This window comes from Hydractinia symbiolongicarpus, chromosome 4, assembly GCF_029227915.1.
Source record: "Hydractinia symbiolongicarpus strain clone_291-10 chromosome 4, HSymV2.1, whole genome shotgun sequence".
Classification (NCBI taxonomy): domain Eukaryota; kingdom Metazoa; phylum Cnidaria; class Hydrozoa; order Anthoathecata; family Hydractiniidae; genus Hydractinia; species Hydractinia symbiolongicarpus.
This window is the reverse complement of record NC_079878.1, coordinates 8,347,147-8,371,890: the sequence shown is the minus strand read 5'-3', so window position 1 is coordinate 8,371,890 and position 24,744 is coordinate 8,347,147. Positions and strand designations below refer to the sequence as shown.

The window sequence follows — 24,744 nt, the reverse complement described above, 5'->3', positions numbered from 1 at the left end:
ACGTGGCGTACACTATCTCAGTTTAGTATTCGATTTAGTAAAAGCTCCATACCCATTAAGTATAATTGTTACTGTGGCAAATGTCATAACTGCATTTGCTTAGTGCTCCTCTTAAAATTTTGATTGAGCTATCTGTAAAGCTTTGAAACTAAACTTTTGTTTTTAAGGTAGCTACCATTTCACCTTCCCTGCCAACAACAAAAAAAGAACAAATTCATTAACCAAAAAGCTGCATTTGCTACTTACAAAAAAGACCATGTTTTGAATAACAGGAAAATGATGCATGCTTCACCACCCTAAACCATGTAACTAGATCCTCAGATATGGTACTAGGAAATGTAAATGCTGCTCTCTTTTTCAAACATTTAAGGTTTTGTCAAAACCAGGAAATACTGGAACTTACATTTAAACTTCAAAAATGACAAAAAAGTGGAAATTAAGACAATTTAAAAACATTTTGAGGCTTCATTTAGATACATGAAACACCTAAATCAATATTTTTGACAAATTCCCGACTTTTCTATCACTGAAAAGCATATAACATAAAATATTATTCAAATAAAATTCTTTAACAGAAAATTGTACAACAACAAACCTATGTTATTTTTAATAAAACTTATTTTGCGCACGAACTTTATATTCATAAATTTATAAAGCATTTATAAATACGGAGAAAAAATTACCCCAAAAATCCTATTTTTTCCGATCATTAAGTACTATCCGAAAAAAAACCCAGGAAATCTGCTTACAGGTGTCCAAACTTTGTAGAATGATATATAATATAAGACTATATCAGAGTTATGGGACGAAAAAATTGGCGTACCACATGTCTAATAGATAAACATAAAACTCAGTAAGTATCATAGCCATGCAGCATCAAGAAAGAGTTAGTAAAAGAACCCGGCAGGGTGAAAAAAATACTACTAAAATTTATGTTGATATTGATATCAAAAACAACCTCGACCCCAGGGCTCTTTGTCTCTTTTTATAACTGGACGACATAAAAAAGTACTATCATTACATAGTTTTATGTTACACAGTTTAGGAAATATAGCGAGTATTCTAAGTGAAAAGAAAAACATGTGGTTTCCGAACAACATGTTGTTCACAAACGTCGGAAACGACCACTTTTATGTAGATAGAGGGACAGAGGGACATACAAAGCTCGCGGGGACGAGGTTGGAAAACGACGTATCCTTAACCTGTATGTCTCATAATATAACGTGCGCGAAGAGACTTGAACTTTTACTTGAATTATAGAGATTTTTGAAATATAGAAATTCAAAAAACTAGGAGTTTCTTACGAAAATTTCACAGTTTGTTGGAATTGCATTTGGAAAAAGTAAGTTTTGTTTTGATGTTCTGAAAACATTCTTATGCGCACGGTCCTCCAATTTTTTTAATAAATAAGACAATCAAATTTGATTCTTTCCTGTGCAGGTGGAGCAAGAATTTACAGCGTGTTCACACTCACCGTTGTATGCTAAAGTGCTGTTGTTAATTTTTTTTCATGGAAGATTTAAACATGGTTAGACGTAATTTGATTGACGTTGCTCGAATCTGGGGTTGAACTATTGGGATCCTCATTTGGCTAAAAAAAGAAAACAAACTAAATAGTTGAAATGATTTTTGGATAACTTAAGATAACTGTGATTATATGTGAATGAATTCATAATAATTATGGTTCGAGAATCAAGGCATCTTTGGGTTGGTAACCTACCAGAAAATGCGAGAGAGGAGCAGATACAAGATTACTTTTCAAGGTGTTGTACACTTGCTAATTACCACAAGGCTTTACTACTGTTGCAAGAGAGTTTTTATGTCTTACAATTTAAAAATTACCCACATGTTTAGTGTTATTTAATTATATTTGGTTGCATAAATTGTATATGGCTAGCCAGATATTACAAATATATATAGCTAGGAGCTGAGTAGAAGCTGGCGAGCTGACTGTCCATTAAAAACTTGCAAAATTGTGTAATATGGCTTTATGTTAACCTGTATAACAGAATAGATGTTTGCAGTAACACAGTAGCTAATAAAAGTTTTATTTTTTGCCTTTTTACTTTCAATTTAAACTCCAGCTTGCTAGCTAGCTATGAAAGTGATTAAAAAAGAAAATTGTTTTTGTTAATAAAGGTATGGTCGAGTTGAAAAGGTAAAGTTGCTGCCGAAAACAAGTCCAGATGGTGGAAGAGCTGCCTTTGTAGATTTTGTTGACATTCGTTCAGCTACAAAAGCTAATGAAGCACCTAACCGAATGGGTGAACGAGATCTCCGTACAAATTATAATGAACCAGGTAAAACTCCAGACTATGGCAGAGGAGGACAGTCCATGCACCGTATACATGGTGGTTATCCACCTGCTGGGTAAGTATCCATGGTGTTTCAAGATTTTGTAATGTGGTATTGTATACTAAGCTTTGTGTTGGTAATACACACTTTGATGGAGATATATATAATATAAATTGAGGTAAGTTTGGAGTTTGAAGAGAGTACATTTGGAAGAAAAACTGAAGATTTTGGCTGAATATAAAGGCTTTATTAGTTGGCTTGGATGGTACTTTAGACATGTTATGTAGTGGAAGTTGCATAGCAAAATGCTTAGTTGGAGTTTAAGGTTTCTGGAACTTATTTAATGGTCTAATGCGGTTGCTGTTCTTGATATTTGCAATTGTGTTAAAATTTGGCAATACATGTATAAAGAAGTTGCACAAATTACTTACTTATTTGGTTATTGCATGGTTTAACTAAATACATCTTGATTATATTGTTGAATTTTTGTTTTTATTTACTTTACATATCATGTTACCTGCACACATTTTTATTTGCCCAGAAACGACATCTGTTGGACTGTTTGTTTTAGGATTTTTTCCAATGCTAGTTATATTTGAGGGTTGCGAAAAACATGAAGTGCAGTAGAAAATTTGCTACATAAACCTAAAATCCAAGAGAATTTGTTATATACATAATTGGTCCATTAAAATCCGAAAGCTATTAAAAATGGATTGTGGATATGCTATTATGTAGTTCTCTTAGTCAGTCTTAAAAATGATTAAAAGCTCTGTGGCGAAGGTAAGCTTTCTTCTCATTAAGTCTACGCTGCCCTAATTGCACAACTTTATGGATATTATACATGATTAATTCTTCCCAATTTCTTTATATATTTTTTGCAATGTTTCTGAAAGTACTTGTCTGCAATTTTTTATATATATAATTGACTGTTAAAGATAATAGAATTTCACTATTCATGAAATGCATAAAAGGATATACTATTATATCAAGCAAATATCTCAGACGACTAAAAAATATACATATTAGAAACGAAACAAACAAGTTTGTGTTATGTTATTAAAATCAAGTCCCTTAATGCAATGCAGAAACAATTTTCCTTGAAAGATTTCCTTAAAAAAACTGTAAAGTTTAGAATGAAAAATTATTAGAAAACAAATAAACTGGTACATTGATTTTCTTAAAATTGTGTTGCAAAAATCACTATAGTGAAAAAGTTTTAATAAAAGTATTGATTGAAACAATTGTCATTTAGGATGGAATATCGAGGACAACCTGTGGTAATCTATGCTGCACCTCCTCCAGCAGACCATGTAATTCATGCTGCGCCCTATCGTGCAATGTACTCAAGAGATGATCGTAGGCCACCTCCTACATATCAGCCGAGAAGAGAAAGGGGCAGAAGTCCAGGTAAAATTCATATAACTAGTTGGTAGCCCTTGGAAAAATCCACGGGTTCGCTATACCGCATTGTGTATACATCTCGCTACCGACAGACGTATACAGGTATTTTAAAATAGATTATGCATAATATAATTTTAAACTGAATCACAAACTGTACACAAAGCCCAATATTACTGTGAGTGCATACCTCTTATGGAATGGTTATTCCGTAAGAGGTATGCACTCACAGGCCTGTCCATGTGCACCCACATGCCTAGAACATGTTGTAGTGTGTGATTCATTGCAATGCAATGTTGATTCATTACAATGTCATGTAAGGTGGCTTTAAGGCTTTTTTCTTTGACTATTACTTTCTGTATTAGTCTTTAACCCATGGAAAAATTCACAGGGTTGCCCGTCCTTTATATATCGCATTTCGTGTTTCCATAACAAAAAAGACGAATAGACGTACGAATATTAAAGAGATTTAATTAGTTTTTCTTAACTATAACTTCCTTTTTTAAGGGTTTTTCATTCCATAAAGGTTTATACATGCACCTACTTTTAATCTAATAAGGAAGTTTAAAACCCTTCTAACAATGCCAACATGGTAATAAACCATGCTAGGCAAATAACATATTTTTGTGGATATGGAAAAATTTGAATTACAAAGACTGAGCATGCTATATTTTGTGTGTTTCATCTTAGGAATTAAAAGTTCGACAACTTTTAATATTTTAAAACCATGAAGCGTCATTAAGCATAACAACTAAGATTAACTGAAACATATGAAAATTCTTTGACAATCTCTATATTCTGTATCTGTGTAAACAAAATAAATTTTTAAATATGTGATTTATATCTTTAAATGGCACTCACTATTCCGTTTATTTTGTATGTGGAGGTGTGAAGATTAGGAATGCAGAATGCATATAATTTTGCACAATAAATTTTTGGTTAAAATAGGGACATATTTTTTTGTGCAAATTTTACTCACAGTTATTTTACCATTATTATCTCAAACAAAGACGACTTTTTTAGTAATAAATAGCTGAAGTATTTAGCATTAGCTGTATAAATGGTAAATTTTTGCAATTTTTACCATGACAATGTTTTGCTGGTTCATAAAACAGGAGTACACGTTTTTCACAGCTTTTACGCTTTTGCCAATTCTTATGTTGTCATTTCGTTTTCATGATTTATGTAATTCTCCAATTTTAGCTTCACGTGGAAGTTTTTCTGATGGAGAGCCAAGTCCAAAAAGTAGATCTCGTGTTGGCGAATATTCCAGTGATTCAGATGACAGTAAAAAAAATAGCAACCGCGCAACAGTTTTGGTGAAGAATTTGTCTTCTCGAACACCTGGTACGTGTTTTTCTTAGATAGTTTTTACACTTCCATTAACCCAACCAAAAAACCCAAAACAAACTCATGTAACAATCAATTTTTTTTTTGAAATCATTGTATCATGTGCAAGCTGAGAGCTAAGGAACAGCAAGAAGCTGTCTTTATGCTCACTATCTCAACCTTTTTAATAGGTAACAAACAACTTCATGAGTCACAAGGTGACTATTGTTTTGGAAAAATGATTATGGATAAAATTTTAAATGCATTTCTAAATCATTGGATAAACTTTAACAGTTTTTATTTTAAAACTTTTAAAATCTGTGTAAGTTTCGTCCAATAAAATATTATCTTTTCTCTAGATTCCAATTTAGAAGAGGAGTTGTACCATGAATTTAAGAAATATGGAGAAATCCTAAACATTAATATCAAAGGGGAAGGTCTGGACAGGCATGCCTATGTTAAATTTATGAAGTAAGTTTCTTTATGATGCTAGAGACTGATGACTCAGTTAACTAAGACAGAACATTCCCTCTGGATGAAGAATTTGGTTTTCCAATGTAACCTTATGATAAAAACCGTAGCATAAAAGCTATCCACACATGAAATAACATTTTGTTGTGTGCTTAATTTATTTAGAACGGATGAAGCAGAAGAAGCATGTCATAGCTCAGGGAAACTTTTCCTTGGTCAAGAGATTAAAGTGTTATTAAAAGGTTTGTGGTGTGATTTTTATGCTCAGTTGATGTGAATCAGGAACTTTCACAGTTCACAGTACTTCGTGTTGTGCAATAAAAAAGATGATAATAAACATTGGGAAGTTTTCTTTAAGCAACTGCAGCTTCTACAATCTTCAAAAAAAAATTTACGCCAAACGCGTTTTTTCAAGTATGAACAAAAGCGTCAAACGGTGAATGATCTACAGCCGTCAGGAAGCAAATTCGGTACTTTAGCACACACCTAGGCTAGGCGGACAGCCTTAAAAATTTTACAAGTTTAAAATGCGTAAATCTGATATAGAAATAACCTATGCAATTACTTAATGGTGACAAATTACCTGTCTTGTCTCAACATGTTTTGACGCAGGTGTTGATAATCCATGCTAACACGAAGCAGTTTTCCAAAGCAAAAGTCTGTTTCTATCAAATAATATTTAAGTAAGAACTTGTAAAATTTGTAAATGCACACATTGTAACACTTATCAAAGTTTGTTAACAATTCGCTAAAACAGACTGTTTTGATATGATTTTTTCTCAATTGTCTTATACAGTGGTGCACTATGTATAATGTTGTTTTGATGCAGGACACCGGTCTCGTCGAAGTATGCAGGAAGAACTAAGCTTTGATCCACATGCAACGAGAACTGTGTTTGTTGGTAACCTTGAGAAAACTATGATGCATGGAGAACTGCGTAATATATTTGAAAGATTTGGTGATGTTGTGGTATGGCTGTAGATGTTGTTTTTTTTTAATGACTAGCCTTTTTGCCTGCGACTGAATTTCATTGCGTTAAGCTCTTTAAACATCCAATTTTTAGTAAAGTAAGTAGTATGGAAACTTCTTGTATTTGACATATGTTTCTAATCAAATTAAATGTTTTTTATCTCGCTAGGATGTGGACATAAAGAAAATGCAAACAGGTGTGACGACATACTCGTTTGTACAATACATCGATATAAATGGTGCCATGTTGGCAAAAAGAAAAATGGATCGTCAATACATAGGTGAAAATAGAGTTAAGGTATGTTATGGTATATAATTTTTACATTTGTTTTAGTGGCTACCCTGGCTGCCTGTGTTAGATATGTACTTGTGTGTGGCATGGAGTTATTTGCACTTTGCTTTAGGTTGGCTACGGACGTGGTACACCAACAAATTCTTTATGGGTCGGTAATCTTCAATCAAACGCTTCAGAAAGCCAAATTTCTAAAGCTTTTCATCCATTCGGCTATGTGCAGAGATGTCTTCTCGATAAGAAGTTCGGTCAAGCTCTGGTGAGGTTTGAAACTATCGAGTCTTGTACACGAGCCTTCGCTGAGATGCATGGCAAATTGTTTCTCGGAAAAAGACTTGCGGTTAGTATATATTTGCTAATTTTGGCGTACTATAATTCATGTTTGTATTATTTGCACTCATTTAACTCGATTTTGTCCAAATGTGGACGACACGAGATTTTTAAGAAAGAAGTTTTGCCTAGTTTGTTCAAACTTATGCGTTTTTCTTTTGAAAATAAAATTAAAAAAAATTCAGCTAAAATTATTTCTGGTTTTAACAAATTTCTTTTTCTTTTTTATGTTATTCGCTGAATTAAATTGTGCCAAATTATCTTATCTGTGTACTTCTTTCCCAACTTTAATAGGGTTCAACTTCTTTAATGAATTTTTAATAAATTTTCCATTTGCGTAATATTCTGAAATACACGAGTGCTCTGAACGGCGAGGTTTTCTAATCTTAGTAAATGCTACAGGTTTTTAAATGCTACAGGTTTTTAAAAGCTTTGTAGTATTGACAGGATTTACAGTCAGTGAGAATTATATCCAGCAGGTGACCTTACGTCAAGTTATATTGTGTTTCATGTTAAGGTCGATTATGCTAGTCCTGCTTGTCGCGATGGATTTTACAGCCGCATGGAAAAAAATGGTTTACTTGATCGTCGTCAACTAGAACCATCACCCACACCACCAGATGCACATATGAATTTTCAGAATGTTGCACGTGGCGGTCCGTTCCATCCCCGAGGAGTATATGGCGCACGTACGTATGATGCACCAACTTACGTGCAACGTGAAAAAGATTATGGAGATTATCGGGATGATAAATACGCTACTAAACGCGATTACTCGTACGGACGAGATAAATATAAAGATATTCAAAGGAGTCACTCACCCTTGTCACGGGAGAGTATTTCACCTAAAAGACGCATATCGCGTGAATCGATCAGTCCTGTAAGCAGTTCAGGTTTTTATAGCGGTGGTAAACCTGTAAGGGTTGAAAAAGAAAAGAGAAAGAAGAGAAAAAGAAGCATAGCTGAGCCACAAGTCTCAGAGGAACCATCCAAAAAGAAAGAGAAGAAGAAGAAAAAAGAGAAAAAGGAGAAACAGAAGAAGGTAAAAGCCACACAAGGCACTTTTGATCTTGGATACAGCATAAACGAACAGGAAGAGGAGCCTGCTGCTCTTCCGGAAGCTCCGAAAACGAAGTCCGAACTAAAAAAGGAAAAAAAAGAAAAAAAGAAAGCGGAAAAGGCGGAAAAGGCTCGTAAGAAAGCCGAGAAGAAGGAAAGAAAACTAAAAAAGCTGCAGAGCATGGAGGATACAGCAAACGCTGTGAACTCTGAAGTAAAATCCGAAAAAGCTGATCAGCCTTCTGAAACTCCCCTTCCCGGTACGATTGAACACAAAGCCCATCTAGAAATTAAGGCGGAAGAGACGGGGAATACTCCTGACGAAACAGCGTCTTTACCTGTGGAAGAATTCGAACTGGTTAAGCCAAAAACTGAAGAAATTAGTGAAGGCGAAGGAATTGTTGAAGAGAAAACTGTGAAAGTTGAACACGTGAATGGAGACGTTAAAACAGAATCGACAGAGGACGAATCAAAACCAGTTGTAGATAAAATTTCGGAAGATAATGCACAGGAAAAGCAGTGTTCTGAGGCGAAACCTTCGGCTTCTGATATAAAACCAAATGAAATGTCTGGCAACGAAGCGAAGTCTTTATCTCCATCAAAGGAAGTTACCGTACCTTTGGAGAAAGCTCCAGCAACAACTTCTATGAAAGATTCCTCCGACTCGTCATCCTCATCCTCCTCATCTTCATCCGAGAGCGAAGATAGTGATGACAGTTCAGATGAAGAAGATAAATCTAAACAGCGCGTGTATCGGACAAATAGTAAAGATGATAAGCGTAGTTCGCTACCACCCGTGGAACGTGATGCGAAAAACCGAGAGCCAAAAGCATATCGTGCAGAAGGACGCAGCGAAAAGTCTTACAATGACTATCGTCACGATCGTTCGCGTGAGAGAAGCCGAGAAAGCTACAGGGAACGAGAATATGCTCGTAGCAAGTACCCAGAAAACAGAAGAAGTCCTCCACCGTCATTCAGATCACTTGCAAAGGATCGATTAGATCAAAGCAAGCCATCTGGTATAGGCGTAAGATCCCGATCCAGATCACCTTACAGTAAACGTGAAAACTCGTATGATCGAAGGCGTGGACGTAGCCCCGGTCATAGATCACCACAATATGATAGACGAGGACTGGAGAGGTCTTCAAGAAGATTATCACCTCCTCCACCACCACCTGGGAAAGATAGTAGAGATCAATCATCTAATCGAAACAATGGACCACATCAAGGTGAAATTGTCAGCAGTGGAGGCAGTGGCGGTGGACAAAGTACTGACACGTTACTTGATTTATTGCGAAGATTTCCGGTGATGTGGCAAGGTCTGTTGGGTTTAAAAAACGACACTGCTGCTGTTCAAATGCATTTTCTTTCAGGTGGGGTATTTAAAATATTTGAACAAACAAATTAGTACAGTGGAATCTCTATCTCGACTACTCCCTATCTCGAACTTCGCTCTATCTCGAACTAAAGTCTCGGTCCCTTTGTCGTCCGCCTAAGGTATTTTCCTTTCTTTATCTCTAACTCTCTATCTCGAACAAATTTTTTGGACCCTTGCGAGTTCGAGATAGAGAGATTCCACTGCAGTACATTTATTATACGACATGTTTACATTTTTTAAACTGATATTAGCAAAGTTTTTTTCTTTTATCAGGTTCCGTACGAATAGCTGAAGCATCATTACCACGAGCTGCGCAACCAAACGAAGTGCCGCCTCCATTGCGTATATCTCAACGAATGAAGCTCGAACCGTCACAACTTGAAGGAGTTGACAAGAGAATTTCTGTAATTATTTTCTACCTTTATTTTTGTGAATACAACAACTAGAAAAAGTCAGGAAATAATATAACCCGGTTTAATGTATTTTGTGATCATGCGAGTTACGTTAACTTCTTTTCTAGCAACCAAAAGAGCATTGCATGTTATTGGCCCTTCCCTGTGGTCGAGATCCACTGGATGTACATGCACAAACACGTGCACTAAAGACTGGCTTTATAACGTATTTACAACAGAAGCAAGCAGCGGGTATAATTAACGTGCCCACCCCTCCCAACGTAATGGTTAGTAGTCAAATTGATATACGTTATATCTTCATAGAGTTCCATGTAAAAAAAAACCCAAATGTTTCTATTCCACCAGGTTCTAACTAAAAAAACGAGTTTCATTTTCCTACTACTAATTACAGACTGTCTGTGTGAAACATGACCCCCGAAATCATACTTTAAGCTTTATTTTGTTTTTCGCATAAGCATAACAGCATGCTTTCGCATTACCCAATTTCCACCTGCTTGTAAAAAAAACGACGTAATCCCGACGTGTGACGCCTAAAATCCTTACCTAGTCTTATATGCCTTAGTATACCTGACTTTTGACTGACTGTTTTCAAAGATTTACTATAGCTTGCAATTTCCCCGTCAGATAGGCTTTCCTGTTGTTTCCTATTAAGTTACAAGTGTATTTGTTGAAAAGATATAAAACTGTCGTCTATTTGCTGATAATTACCACCTTTGTCTTATTTAGCCTGGATATAAAACTGTCGTCTATTTGCTGATAATTACCACCTTTGTCTTATTTAGCCTGGATATGTTGTTCACATTTTTCCACCATGCGATTTTGCACAAAGACACCTCGCTCACGTCGCTCCAGATCTGTTGGACAGTGCAGCAGATAGCGGACATCTGATGGTTTTAATAACACCAGCGTAAATATCGTGAAGGTTACCTGCAATGATCGTTGTGAAAGATCTAGCTTACTGTCATGTCGTTACTAAAGATGTCCCGCAGAGTTCTTCTACTACTCTGTCGTCTGTGTACTTTATCCGAAGTTTTAGCATCTAACAGAAACTCCAATGGAGTGGAGACTGCTCTATGAAGGACAATTTCAAAAATATACCCGTTGTTTTTTAAGCTTTTTTGTATATATAATTGCATGTGTATATTTACAGAAAGATATAGAACTAAACCAATTATCTAAAGAAGGATTCCCATTTCAGTAATTACCAAATAAACCAGCGACGACAATACACAGAGCAATCTAACTCTTATTTTAGTTCCTCGCTTTAAAGATCAGGAGCAAGGTATAAAAACGTAATACCATGGAGCGTGGCCCTGTGGTTATAGCGTTCACGGCGTAATCACAAGGTCGTGTTTCGGTCCACAGCGCGGGCATGTTTAGCAAGTGTCTTCACCATAGCTACGCGTTAACCCATGTCAAGTGAGGAAGATGGGTAGGCAATGTCGTTGCATACCTAATATATACTTTTGAACATAGTGACAGTGTTTCCAACACTTAGTGGCTATATCCTGTATAAATATTCGAATGTTTCAACAACAACGTAGAATTTACTGCAACATACGGTAACTTTTTAGGAGTTTACAAGATAAAATTTTTCGATAACAATTGTTAACTTGCGTGTGGAAATATCCTATGCGTTATGAGTATTCTCTCGCAGAAATCAAATAGCAAAGTTTGTAAGATCGTTTACCCTGATGGTGGAACACTTTTGTGTTCTTTGGTCGTGTAAAACAATGATGGAAGACTCTTGTCTTCTTTATTTGTGTACACTGATGGTGGAATTCTTTTTTCGTGTACACCGATGGCAGAACAACACCCTTGTGTTCTTTATTCGTTTACTTCGATGTTAGAACACACTTGTGGGGTCGTGTGCTTCGATGGCGGAACGCCCTTTTCTTCTTTGGTCGTGTACTCCGATGGTGGACACCCTTGTGCTCTTTGGAGGTATACTGCGATGGTGGAACAACAGCATCGTGTTCTTTGGAGGAATGTTATGCTAGGTAGACATGCAGTTGATAAATAAGAAGAATTCACTTCCTATTAGCTTAAAAAACGTTTTTCCGCTAATGATTATTCGAGATGCATATCAAGTTTGCAGGATTTGGTCACCAATGACAATTTTTAATTTTCTTTTCCAACAGAAGATGTAGAAAAAAATTAGGAGAAGCTGAGGGATATTCCGATTAGGTGAAGCTGCTTGTGCAATATGAAGAAATGCTCATATTGATATAAAACAACTCACCAATTCACGTTTATCGAAACATGGCATAGAAATTATTTGGATCACAAGGACACTTGATTAACAACACCAAGACTTTTCTTCAGTCATGTCATTGAGCTTTCAAAATGTACAATAGCTGATTGAATCAAAAGGTGATTGGTTACGCTTAAACCAGACACATTATTATTCCGCAGCCTGTATATATAGCGTTGTGATTAACGATCATAACTCAATCAATCGTAAAATCAGATGTCATCTTCTCTTCCATGAAATAAGACCTTACAAAATATTATAAGATAAATATCTGTGAAGATAGTTTCTGATGTCAAATGCGTCATACTATCTTCTCCTTCACGCAGTCAGTATTTTTATTTCTATGATTAGAGTTACAGAGTTTCGTATCATTTTTCGTAAGAAGTACTTTGTTGTTTCAATAGGATTAGTAATCGACGCAACCATATTTCACATTTTTTACTCAAACATCCTCGAAATCCAAACTTTCAAAATGCAGGTATACAACGCTAGTCTAAAAATCATTTAGAAAATCTGTGTCTAGGTATATTCGCTTTTCATGATACCATTAGTTACAGTTAGCTAAACACCATAGTTAGCTAAATGTGAAACAGCAATAAAGTGTTTCAGCCGGCCTCCTACGCTTTAATGTATTGCATTGATTGATTGATATTTAAACTTTATAAAGTGAAGAAAGGTTCGTTATTTACTATTTGTCAAATAAAACGTCACTATACTTTCTAAACTTGACCTTGTTTTTAATTTGTTTCGCCAATAAGGAAAATGTCGTTGTCACACTTACCTATTAAACAAAACATATCTCTTACTTGCCTTAAATGGGATTTTATGATAGCTGTCGTTCTCAATACAATAAAACATTGTAGAATTAAGAACGGCAACATAATGATATTCCCTTTAGAAATTGCCTCCCAAGAGTAGCTCTCAAACAATACAAACTTCCCAAATAAGGTCAAGAAGTTGCGATAAAAAGACAATAGGACACTAGAAAGCTCAAAAAGAGCAGCACTATCTACGCACTTTACAAATAAAAACCAGGCATTTAGTAAGTTGGACGTAGTGATGGACTGTCTATGTTGGTGCTTAACTTTCCCTTTTATTTGATTTGATTCATAACTAACCTTGATATCAAAACACAAAAAATGACTCAGTAAATGTTATAGAACAATTTTTAGCATAAATACAAAACAATACAAAACAATACAAACAAATAATGGGATTTAATAAATATATGGCAACTACTAATATATAATGCGTCGTAAAAAAATATTGACTAAAAAATTATGTGCTATACTCTCCATTCAAATTTCCAAAAGCTTATAAATATATAAATACAACAGTCTTCAATTATATAAATTATTACTTCTTTTAAATAGAAAAATTTTTGTCAATAGACTTCATTACTGTGAACGGAGGTTGTAAGCAGATCGTACATACCAACTAGATATTTTTACAAAGAACTTAAATTTTTAGGTATTCCCAATACATTGAGCAGCAAAACTTAACAACATGTCTCCATTATCTCGTGAGTAGGAATTAAATGAGAATATAGGTGCATACATTACGTTTATTATCCAACAAAGTTATTTTGCCAAAAACCAATGTCGATCATACGATCTTGTTTAGAAAATAAAAGCTCAACTCAACAACTTCACCGCAAACAGCGTCTACGATGTCCAAGGATCTCTTTGACTAACTGAATAGTCATCTCCAACTGCTTCATGATTGCTAATTCTCTTTCTACCATGCTCGTGTTGAGTTGAGTAAAAATTGGATCATCAAATTCCAAAACTATTTGACCAATTTTTTTCTCGTAGCTTAGATTGTAGATACATTCGCATTTCAACAGATTCTAAAAAGAAGACCATATTCTGTAAGAATTATTAAAATAGGTTTAATCAAAATTTACAGCAATACTTACAAAGTAACAATAGTCTATAGCTTGTAACCTAGTGCACTCACCTTTCTTATAGTGCGCATGTATGCTGTAAATTTGACCAGTCCTTTTTTTATTTTAGATAATCGTTCTGGAAATGCAACTCTTGTTTTGTTTTTCAATACATCTTTTTCGTATGCTTCCATGAGAATTAAACTTGGAATAAATTGTTGCAGAAGTTGTGACATTTGGGATAACGAAACCGTGTCCTGTAAACCAAATTAAAAACAATTAGAAAAAAATATTAGCTAAAAGAAAATTATTCCTACTAATGTTCAAACAACTTACGTTGTTGTTATAATTTCTGATATTCTTAAATAGGACTTGATCCCGAAACGTAAAAGTTGTTCCTTGGTGGTTACTACAAGCAGCTGTACTCTTATCGTCTAACTTATTATCAGGTAAAATGTCAGCCTATAAAATAAAATTTGAATTCATTTACAACATATTTGTAAAAAACTAAAATTCTTTTAGAAAACAGATGCAAAAAAGACTAGAGCGGCCATGGATATTTCATTAAATTTTGGAAAAGAAAGTTAAGAGCAGGTACTTACAAGATAACATCGCAAAACCTCTATATTATTCTTGAGTTCATTTCCTTTCGTGTTTGTTCCTTGTAAAAATGTTGAGAATTGGAAAAAATCTTCTTCAGCCGCGACGCAATTTGAACATCCTGTTGCTGTTATGAATGACGCCATATTATTTGTGCCGTTATTAGTTATGTTAAATCCTGATGACGAAGGATTGGTCAAACTTTTGGGAAGAGTAGCTGAAGCAGGCATAACTTTAATACCTTGTTTTGGCGGACTAGTTGTGAATCTTGCATTGTCATCTTTTTTAAAGACGGAGTAGAGAAACTGATGTCTTTGAGGAAACTTTAAATTTCTGCTATCGCCTCTGGTTTCATAGTAAATCATCATTACGACGAGTAGCACGAAGAATATCACATTCAACGCGATACCTAAAACAAAGTAAATCTTTTACCAATATAAAGGGAAAATAATACTAAGCATATCTTAATATCAAGGTAGAAAATAACTAGTATAAGCTCGAATTGGTAATATCTATTCTGAAATTTATTTGAAAGGAACTATTTAATAAGGAAAATGTCGACATTGCCTACAGGTGTGCTGCATAGTAGCCAAAGCTGTCTCTTGTGTTATGATAGCTCTCATCTATGTTTGTATTACTTACTCAGTCTTTGCAGTGTGAAACTAGCCATGTTTTGTTGTCCAATTTATCTTGTTGTGCAATATGCTTGGTTTTAGTTCAGACTACTTTCTTCACTACATAGCGCAGAATTTATAGCAAAAACAATGGAATGTCCCATCATCTGGTACAATGTCCTTTTTTTACGTCAAAAAGAAAAGCTCTCCCGTCACAGTAACAGTCTTATTTAACAGGAATTTTTCTAACAATGTTAGCTAACTAAACTTCTAGGAATTTTTGTCCCCAGTGTGAAATACGATTATTGCTTTGTAAACAAAGGGTGTTTTGTACAAAATTTGTGATATTAATAATGAAAGGTTAAAGACAGATGTTAATCCTAATGGAGAAATAAAAGTTCCAGCGTAAGTGAAAACCACATAATCGAAACCTTAGATTGGACATCCCAACGGGTTGCAGGGTGACTTACAAAAACTTGTTTTGAAATCAAATGTTGAAAATGAAAGTGCAGAGTGTAATCATTTTTTCATGTTTTTGTTAAACATACTTAGCGGTTTTGCTTGTTTATTTTGTCATTGAGAAGTGGCATAATTCTGCCTTTATATTTGATTAGTTTGTAGTTTTTTGGCACTTTCATTTAACACTTGTGTAGTTATCAGGAATAAAATTAACTTTTTTTTTTAATATTTAAAAATGACGGTTTCATAAAAGTACAATCCTTCAGTGTTACTAAACTCCTCTCAAGAAGAATAAAAAAACCTAACACGTTATAATGAAAAGAATGCCAAAGTTAAGTTTTGAACTAGTAGGACAGGATGTTGCTGAACGAAATTATTAGTTCAATTTAATGTAGCTGTTTTTTAAGCACTTTGATAGAAACATGATACAAAATATTTACAACTTTGTAACAATTTCATAAAGAAAACATGGTTTACATTTATCTTAAAATTTTTGACGTTTACCTGCTAATATTCAATTATTAGTCCCTGGCATTGCTGAGAAATATGTAGTTAATTTAAAAATGTAACAATAAACTTTATGACAGAAAATATATCGTGATATCTTTTGTTTTGTGTTTAACCTTTTCCGCTTTAAATAAGTGGAAAGTTACAAAAGACTTTTAAACATTTTTAACACACTACGAATATATAAAAACTAATGTGAAACTGCCAGTGCATTGAAAAATAAGTATTTCTTAGTAGAACGTGCTTTAGAGAATCATATTCGCTACAAGTAGGTATATGAATTACTGCTTAAACTAAAAACATTTTTTTCGTCCAATATTTTAGCATAACATTAATTTCACTTTCTGCTTGATTGGTATGTACAAAAGATTTCCCTGGATGAGGTAATGTCACGTGATGTATTTTTCTGTTTACCGATGGAAATTATGCTCGGTCGACATCAACTTCACATACGAAAAACTTCTCGCCTACCAAACTCTTAGCTGTGCGCAGCAGAGATATTGGTTAGTAGGTAAGGAACGCGTTCTAATCATTTTATCATTTTGTAGTGGTTTTTTAAGAAACGGGTACATCGCCCTTATAATATTTTCCTAATTTTGGGAAAATTTATGACGCAGTTTTGAGGTGAATCTAAGAAGCCACATGCAGCATTTCTAAACTCAGCAATTTTCTATACCACTTATCTCTAACTTTTGCGAAGATAGCTCTGTTCCTTTGAACATTATTCTAACTCGTATTACATTTTCGTTTAAAATTAATTTAGAAAATAATCGTGTTTGCGTTAGCGAGGTTAAAAAATTAAAAATATAGGTTTATTGATTTGCTATTTTCTGTGTTCAAAGGTATCAAATTTACGGAAGACGAAGTTGAAAATTTCAGATATTCTATCCGAATACCAAAAATTATTCCTCACACACTTCTTTATAAAAGAATACAGTCTATGAAATAAAGATAGAAAATTCTTAAGAATTTGATAACCTTGCAATTTTGTTTACATTCTATGATGTAAAGATATGTCTCAGGTTTCTTTGAAGTACTTCTAAATCTAGTTGCCTCTCTGTCATGTGAGTTAAATTGCATGAACAACCTTAGGGATGATTTTTACACCAGTTTCTTTTTTCGTATCTTTAATTTTGTTCCCCAAAAGTTGAAAGTATATATACTGAAAGAAAAAAACACTATTCTTAATAAAAGAAGTGAAAAGTAGAGCCAATTGGTTTGATAAATGCTTCAATTACATTTTCTTATTAAATTACACAATAGGCAAGGACATGGAGTGACTTTAAAAAAATACAACGTATTGGTAAGTTAATAACAGGAAGTTTTAATGTCCTTGGGAACTCCATCCTATTGACTGACTCTTCAACTATGTTACATTTCCGCCAGAAAAACGTATAGAATTGCTCTAACTTGATGCTGTGCCTTGGTTTAGCCCTTACTCGTAGTGAAACAAACTTACACATCCATTAATAAAAAAATAATTTTACATCCACTTGTGTGGATGATTATTAAGAACATTGATTACTCTCAATCCTTGACAATTGAGTAAGTTCTGATAAATTAATAAAATTGCTTTGGTCTTATTTTTACTCTTGAAGTACCTGATAAACTGATTCTGATTTGCATAATGGAATTTTCATTCTCTAAATAAGTAATTAATGAGAAATTTTTAAACTAAAGTGCTAAACTAAAGTAAGTATACATTTACAACAAAAGGTCCATTGAAAGCTGTCAGAGACTTGGTGGTATAATCCTTACTCTTAGAAACCCGTTTCATATAACCTTTGATTATAGGTAAATAGGCTTATCGAAAAAGACAATTTGGAGAAAGATAACTTGATTGGGGAAAACTACACCAAAGATATTATAGGAAAAGTCCAGAGAAACAATAAGGAGTAACATAGAAAAACAGGCAAATTTCCTTTGCCACTGTTATATATGTGGAGCGCTTCATATACCAAACAATAACGCTGTTCCTGTTTCCATTGATAAAACAAAGCGATCTCTAAAGGACTGACTTCCATCACATTTAATATCGTAATGGATTTTGCATTATAACCAGAGTGAGCCTATATCCGGGTAGGTAGGAAGCAAAATGAATATACCCGCACAAAAAATTAAAGAAGCTATTTACTCAATAGCTAACACTTTCTACAGTAAATACATTTCCAAAGCTTATCCGACCTATGGAAATTGGAAACGAGATATAAATAACATGGGCCAAACTGACCAATAGAAGAATAAAACTTCAGTAATCATAAACGTTACTGTCACGATATAATAATTACCTTCTTATTGATCTGGAAAAGTAGTAAAAAAAATAATTACACTGTGCACTGTGTTTTAGTTAAACACAGGCCAATAACGCAACATACAGTTCTTAATTTGTTTCTCCAATATGCAAAATGTACAAACTTGGACAAAAATGATGAGACAAGGCATTTGTTTTTCTTATTTTTTTAAATATGGACTAAAGCGTCAAACAGTTACAGCCCCGCTGCCGGCAGGCTGCAAAGTCGCTACTTGTGCACTCACGTAGGCTAGACAAGGAGCGTTAAAAGTTGCTAGTCACATTGTCTAGCACCCCTGCACATCAAAATAAACCACGTCGGACCCACGAAGGCCCTTAAGTTTGTGAAAAATGGTCATGCTGACGTCAGCAACAATTAGGACATCTTAAGAGTTTAGACCTAACCAAATAGCCTTACATCATAAGTTCTATGTCCGCTCTGAACATTGACAAGTTCAAAATGTATGAATCTAAAATAGAAAATGTAGTCTACGCAGTTTATTGTGGTGCCAAGCTTCAGAATTATCTGTCTCATCTGACATATCTTGACCAAGTTTGTAGGTGTATTGAAAGCCTGACAGGGCTTTTTGCATGAACATATTCCAGTTCCCAGCTTGATTTCGAATTTTTACATACTTATAAGAAAACATGTATCTTGTTTGAATTAAATTGGAAATTATAACAACTGTCGTTTCCAGCACAAAAAAAGTATGATCAATGGTGGCACCGGAATGATATTTCCTGTAGATATTTCTTTCAATAATCGGTTTCCAACAATACAAAATTTTAATAAGCTAATTAAGTTTGTTACGCAGCGATAAAACAGACAGTAGGACATCAGAAAGATCAAAAAGAGGAGCACTATCCACGCCCTTCACAAATGAAAACTGTTACTTCTTGCCTTAATAGGCGTTTACTAAAGTTGGATGTAGTGACAGACTGTCTACTTCTGTGCTCATCCTTTCCACATTTTTCACCACTTAATCAATTTAATTCACAACTAATTTTGATGTTGGCACAAGAATGACTAGCTAAGTAAATATCAAAGAACAATTTTCAGCATAAATATAAAACAGTACAAACATTTAACGGGAATAAATATATAACAAATACTAATACATAATGCGTCGTAAAAAATATTGACTAAAAAATTACATGCTCTTTTTCCAAATTTTCAAAACTTATAAATAGATAAATACAACAGTCTTCTATAATATAATTTAATACTTTCTTGTAAATAAAAAAATTGTTATCAATGGGCTTAAATAGTGTGAGCGGCGGTGGTAAGCAGAGCGTACATACCAACTAGAAATTTTTGCAAAAAACTCAAAATTTAAGGTGTACTCATTACATTGAGCACTTCAATAAAGCTTAACAACATGTCTCTATCATCTCATGAGTAGGAACAAAAAACAAGCATGCAGCATGTTTTTATCAAACAGAGTTTCTTTTGACAAGTCAATGCGAACATGCGATTAAGTTTAAAAAATAAGCTCATGGCAACCAAACCTATAGCATATGTCTAGTTAATTAATTTTTACACCCTAAATCTAATAATAAATTTTCGTAATCTCCTATACATAATAGCTATTTATATTTATCGGATTACTTCACCGCAAACAGCGTCTACGATGTCCAAGGATCTCTTTGACTAACTGAAAAGTCATCTCCAACTGCTTCATGACTGCTAATTCTTTTTCTACTATGCTCGTGTTGAGTTGAGTAAAAATTGGATCATCAAATTCCAAAACTACTTGACCAATTTTTTTCTCGTAAAATGGATTGAAGATACATTCACATGTCAACAGATTCTAAAACGAAGGCCATTTCTCGTAAGAATTAATAACATGAGTTGAATCAAAAGTTCTACCAATGCTCACAACGTAAGAAAAGCTCATTGCCTGTAACCTAGTACACTAACCTTTCTTATAAGACGCATGTCTGCTGTAAATTTAACCAATCCTTTTCTTATTTTAGATATTTGTTCTGGAAATGCAACTCTTGTTTTGTTCTTTAATACATCTTTCTCGTATGCTTCCATAAGATTTAAACTTTTATAAAACTGTTGTAGCAGTTGCGATATTTGGGAAAGCGAAATCGTGTCCTGGAAACCAAATTAAAATATACTAGAAAAAAAATATTATCTTAAAAGAAAATTATTCCAACTAACGTTCAAACAACTTACGTTGTTGTTATAATTTCTGATACTCTTAAATAAGACTTGATCCCGAAACGTAAAAGTAGTTCCTTGGTGGTTACTGCAAGCAGCTGTACTCTTATCATCCAACTTATTATCAGGTAAAATGTCAGCCTAAAAAATGAAATTAGGAATTATGTGAGACAAATTTGTAGAAAACAATTTTTTAGAAAACATATGTATAAAAGTTAGCATGCACAAGAGCATGGATGTTTCATTACATTCAAAAAAATAAAAAAGTAAGACCAAGCACTTACAAAATAACATCGCAGAACTTCGATATTTTTCTTTAGTTCATTTCCTTTCATATTTGTTCCTTGTAAAAATGTTGAGAATTGGAAAAAATCTTCTTCAGCCGTGACACAATTTGAACATCCTACTGCTGTTATAAATGACGCCATATTTTTTGTGTCGTTATTAGTTACGTTAAATCCTGATAACGTTGGATTGGTCAAACTTTGGGGAAGATTAGTTGAAGTTGGCGGAAGTTTTATGCTTCGTTTTGGCAGACTAGTTGTAGATTCTATATTGTCATCTTTTTTAAAGACGGAGTAGAGAAACTGATGTCTTTGTGGAAACTTTAAATTTCTGCTATCACGCCTGGTTTCATAGTAAATCATCATTACGACGAGTAGCACGAAGAATATCACATTCAACGCGATACCTAAAACAAAGTAGATTTGTGATACAGTATAAAAAAGTAAGAATCCTGAGAAGAGTGTGATTTCAAGGTAGAAAATAACTAGCAAGAGATCTAATTTGGAATATTAATTTTGAAATTACTCTGAAAGGAACTATTTAATAAGGAAAATATCGACATTGCTTGCAAGTGTGATGCATATTAGTCAAACCCATATCTTGTATTACGAGAGCTCTTATCTTTGTTTATATTACTTACTCAGTCTTTGTAGTGTGAAACTAGCCATATTGTGTTGTCCAATTTGTCTTACTGTCCAATGTGCTTTCTTTAAGCTCCCATACTGTTTTTTCCATCTTTAACGCAGCATTTATAGCCAAAATAATGGAATGTCCCGGTATCTACCACAATATCCTCACTTTACGTCACAAAATAGCTTTTCCGTCACAGAAACAGTTTCAATTTTTAGGAATTTTTCCAACAATCCTAGGTTACTAACCTTTGAGGAATTTTTGTCCGCATTGTGAAATACGGTTTATGCCTTGTAAACGAAGGGTATTTTGTGCAGAACTTGTGATGTTAATAATAAAACGTTAAAGACATTTGTTAATCCTATTAGAAAAGTAAAAGTTCCAGTGCAAGTGAAAATCTGTTAATCGAAACCTTTGATTAGACATCCCAACGGGTTGCAGGGTGACTTACAAATATTTGTTTTAAAAACGAATGTTAAAAGTGAAAGTGCAGAGTCCTATCATTTCTTCATGTATTTGCCAAACATAATTACCGATTTTGTATATTTATTTTGTCATTGAAAATTGCAGTGATTCTGCCTTTAACCCTATTCGGTCCGGTGGGGGGTCGGATTCTGCCACCCCCCTCCCCCTGACGGTTTTTTTTAATAACTCTTTAATGCTATGTTGCATGGCTAAAATGCTTACTGAGTTTCACTATCTATCTATTAGACTCCTGCATGCAAAATTTTTAGGTCCCATACCTTTTAGAGGCTTTGATATTGGCTATTACTCGAAACTACTCCTAAAAATCTCCATGAAACTCTTATAATAGGAAAAATATAATAACTTTTTGTTAAGAGTTTAGAACTTGAAACTTGCAACACAACTTTGTTTCATCAAAAAGAATCATTTTGCATGTTTTGGTCACGTGGTAATCCGATTTCCCGATTTTTTGGATTTTCTCCGAAAATCGGAAAAACCCAGATGTTCGAGCAATACTTGGCAATTTTTCATACAATCTATGTAAAAACAGGGAAATATGTTAAATAACATTTATTTAGCTTTTAGAAACTTCAAAGAGAATGTAAAAATTTGCTCTAGAACTAAAGTAATTGAATTTTAAGCAGATAGTGGCCTTTTGAACAAATTTCAAACTTTTGATGACGTCACAGAGAATGTGCTGACGTAAGCAAAAATTTATGGCTGCCATTATGTTCCTTTTGTGACGTACTATAAGTGTGCTAAGTTTGATTCAATTTGGGTCATAATATGTTCGAAAAACCCCGGACCAAATAGGGTTAAATTTATTTAGTTTGTAGTTTTTTGACACTTTCATTCTACACTTGTGTACTTATCAGAAAAAAAAGACGTGTTTTTTTAATGTTAAAAATGACAGTTTGAGTAATCCTTCAGTGTTTTAACTACCTTCAAGATAAGTAAAACATCGTGTATGTCATAATAAAGAGAATGCCAAAGTTAAGTTTTGGACTAGTAGGATAGGATATTGCTGATTAAAATTATTAATTAAGTTGACTACAACTTTTTTATAAGCAATTTGATACAAACATGACCTAGAAAACTTTATTTTAACTTCATAAGGTCCAAATCAAACAAAATATGGTTTGCATCTATTTTACAACTTTTGACGTTTACCTGCTAATCATACTTTCGCTTATATGTCCCTGACATTGTTTTACAATATGTTGTTAATTAAAAAATGTAACAATAAAATTTATGAAAGAAAAGATATCGTGATATTTTTTGTTTTGTGTTTAAATTTTTCCACTTTAATTAAGTGGAAGGTGACATAAAAATATTTTAAACTTTGTAAACACTACAAAGCATTTTAACTGTGAAAAGTTAGAAGGAATATACCAGCTAATGCGAAACTGATAATGCAATGAAAAATAAGTACCATCTTGGAAGGGCATGCTAAAGGAGATCATATTCTCGATAGTATATAAATGACTGTTTAAACTTAAACTTCGCACAATACTTTCACATAATATTAAATTCAATTTCTGCTTTATTGGTATGTACAAAGAATGTCCCTGGATGAGGTAGTGTCACGTGACGTGATTTTCTGTTTACCGATAAAAATTATGCTGTGTCGACATCAACTTCCTATACGAAAAAATTAGTTCCCCGCCTATCAAACTCTTTACTGTCCACAGAAAAGATATCGGTAGGTAGGCAAATGCTCCCTAATCAAATTATCATTTTACAGTAGTTTGTTAAGAAACGGTGGCATCGCCGTAAAAGCACTTCGCTCATTTTGAGAAAACGTATAAAGCAGTTTTGAGGTGAATCTAAGAAGCCGCATTGTGTGTGCAGCATGTCTAAACTCGACAGTTTTTCGTACAACTTATATGTAACTTTCGTAAACTTAGTTGCTTTACAATCAGCAGTATTTTCATGTAATATTAATTAAAAAAATAAAAAGCGGTAGCTACATTTACATACAAAAATTTAATGCAAACAAAATTAATCATTAGCGCGAGAAACACCTAGTTATACAGACAAAATTTTTGAAAAACAATGATACAGCTGGTCTCTATCTCCTGAGAAGTATTGTTGCTATGAAGTATTGTTGTTATGAAAAGCTTAAAGGGATGAATTGAGTTGCCAAAAGGTACCAATCACGAACTATCTAAGTCTGTTGTTTAGCATCAACGGTAACTCGACTTTTTTGGCCACATTTTTAGAAGGGAGACGCATTCTAAGGGGTTAAGAAACTGAAAAAAAAAATTAATGATTTTCTATTTTTTGTGTTCAGAGGTATGCGAAATCGAATTCAAATTTGGGGGAACACAAAATTGAAGATTTTAGACAATCCAAGAATTTTTCAGCACACACTTTTTTATTAAAAAATTCACTCTATAAAATTTTGATTTATTTCAAATGCTATTTTAATTCCATTTCCTTACCAAGTAATAAAAATAAGCAAATTAAAAAAGACAACATGTTAGTGAGTTTCAATATCCTTTGGAATTCCATCTTAATGGCTGACTCTTCCTACCTCCGACTAGAACTATATATTACATTACAAACAAAGATACGTAAAGCATTGCTCTAACTTGCTGCTCTACCGTGCTTGCCTGTCACACAAGCCGGTTAGCAATCAGTAGATGGCT

The 24,744-nt window shown here is 33.9% G+C and overlaps 3 protein-coding genes across 5 annotated transcripts; 1 reads left to right on the top strand and 2 right to left on the bottom strand.

Moving 5' to 3' along the window:
* The first annotated feature begins 1,518 nt into the window (after positions 1-1,518).
* LOC130641089 (msx2-interacting protein-like) lies at positions 1,519-11,108 on the top strand. 3 transcript variants are annotated; one of them, XM_057447744.1, is made up of 13 exons: positions 1,519-1,763; positions 2,140-2,370; positions 3,548-3,702; positions 4,897-5,040; positions 5,382-5,493; positions 5,659-5,735; positions 6,323-6,462; positions 6,632-6,760; positions 6,867-7,094; positions 7,602-9,516; positions 9,795-9,925; positions 10,042-10,200; positions 10,717-11,108. In XM_057447744.1, exons 1-13 carry the CDS (start codon positions 1,681-1,683, stop codon positions 10,843-10,845), a joined length of 3,633 nt encoding a protein of 1,210 aa, XP_057303727.1. In that variant the 5' UTR covers positions 1,519-1,680; the 3' UTR covers positions 10,846-11,108. The 3 variants fall into 3 exon arrangements, with proteins under 3 accessions (XP_057303727.1, XP_057303729.1, XP_057303728.1); XM_057447746.1 differs by adding an exon at positions 2,867-3,075 and having other exon boundaries at positions 1,533-2,370; XM_057447745.1 differs by having other exon boundaries at positions 1,533-3,075.
* A 1,880-nt stretch (positions 11,109-12,988) lies between these two features.
* On the bottom strand, positions 12,989-15,382 carry LOC130640653 (uncharacterized). Its single transcript, XM_057447172.1, has 5 exons — positions 15,316-15,382; positions 14,676-15,082; positions 14,410-14,535; positions 14,148-14,330; positions 12,989-14,037 (listed from the first exon to the last, which is right to left on the bottom strand). Exons 1-5 carry the CDS (start codon positions 15,341-15,343, stop codon positions 13,837-13,839), a joined length of 945 nt encoding a protein of 314 aa, XP_057303155.1. The 5' UTR covers positions 15,344-15,382; the 3' UTR covers positions 12,989-13,836.
* A 3,508-nt stretch (positions 15,383-18,890) lies between these two features.
* On the bottom strand, positions 18,891-22,172 carry LOC130640652 (uncharacterized). Its single transcript, XM_057447171.1, has 5 exons — positions 21,639-22,172; positions 20,998-21,404; positions 20,729-20,854; positions 20,465-20,647; positions 18,891-20,354 (listed from the first exon to the last, which is right to left on the bottom strand). The coding sequence occupies exons 1-5, from the start codon at positions 21,664-21,666 to the stop codon at positions 20,154-20,156; spliced, it is 945 nt and encodes a 314-aa protein (XP_057303154.1). The 5' UTR covers positions 21,667-22,172; the 3' UTR covers positions 18,891-20,153.
* Positions 22,173-24,744: the final 2,572 nt, after the last annotated feature.

Coding starts and splice junctions, on each gene's coding strand:
- LOC130641089 (XM_057447744.1), top strand. CDS start 1,681: ATGGTTCGAGAATCAAGGCATCTTTGGGTTGGTAACCTACCAGAAAAT. Junction 5,494..5,658: donor GCCTATGTTAAATTTATGAA/GTAAGTTTCTTT, acceptor TAATTTATTTAG/AACGGATGAAGCAGAAGAAG. Junction 7,095..7,601: donor TTCTCGGAAAAAGACTTGCG/GTTAGTATATAT, acceptor TTTCATGTTAAG/GTCGATTATGCTAGTCCTGC.
- LOC130640653 (XM_057447172.1), bottom strand. CDS start 15,343: ATGGCTAGTTTCACACTGCAAAGACTGA. Junction 14,536..14,675: donor AGGTTTTGCGATGTTATCTT/GTAAGTACCTGC, acceptor TTTATTTTATAG/GCTGACATTTTACCTGATAA. Junction 14,331..14,409: donor TCAGAAATTATAACAACAAC/GTAAGTTGTTTG, acceptor TTTGGTTTACAG/GACACGGTTTCGTTATCCCA.
- LOC130640652 (XM_057447171.1), bottom strand. CDS start 21,666: ATGGCTAGTTTCACACTACAAAGACTGA. Junction 20,855..20,997: donor AAGTTCTGCGATGTTATTTT/GTAAGTGCTTGG, acceptor TTCATTTTTTAG/GCTGACATTTTACCTGATAA. Junction 20,355..20,464: donor ACATGCGTCTTATAAGAAAG/GTTAGTGTACTA, acceptor CCTTCGTTTTAG/AATCTGTTGACATGTGAATG.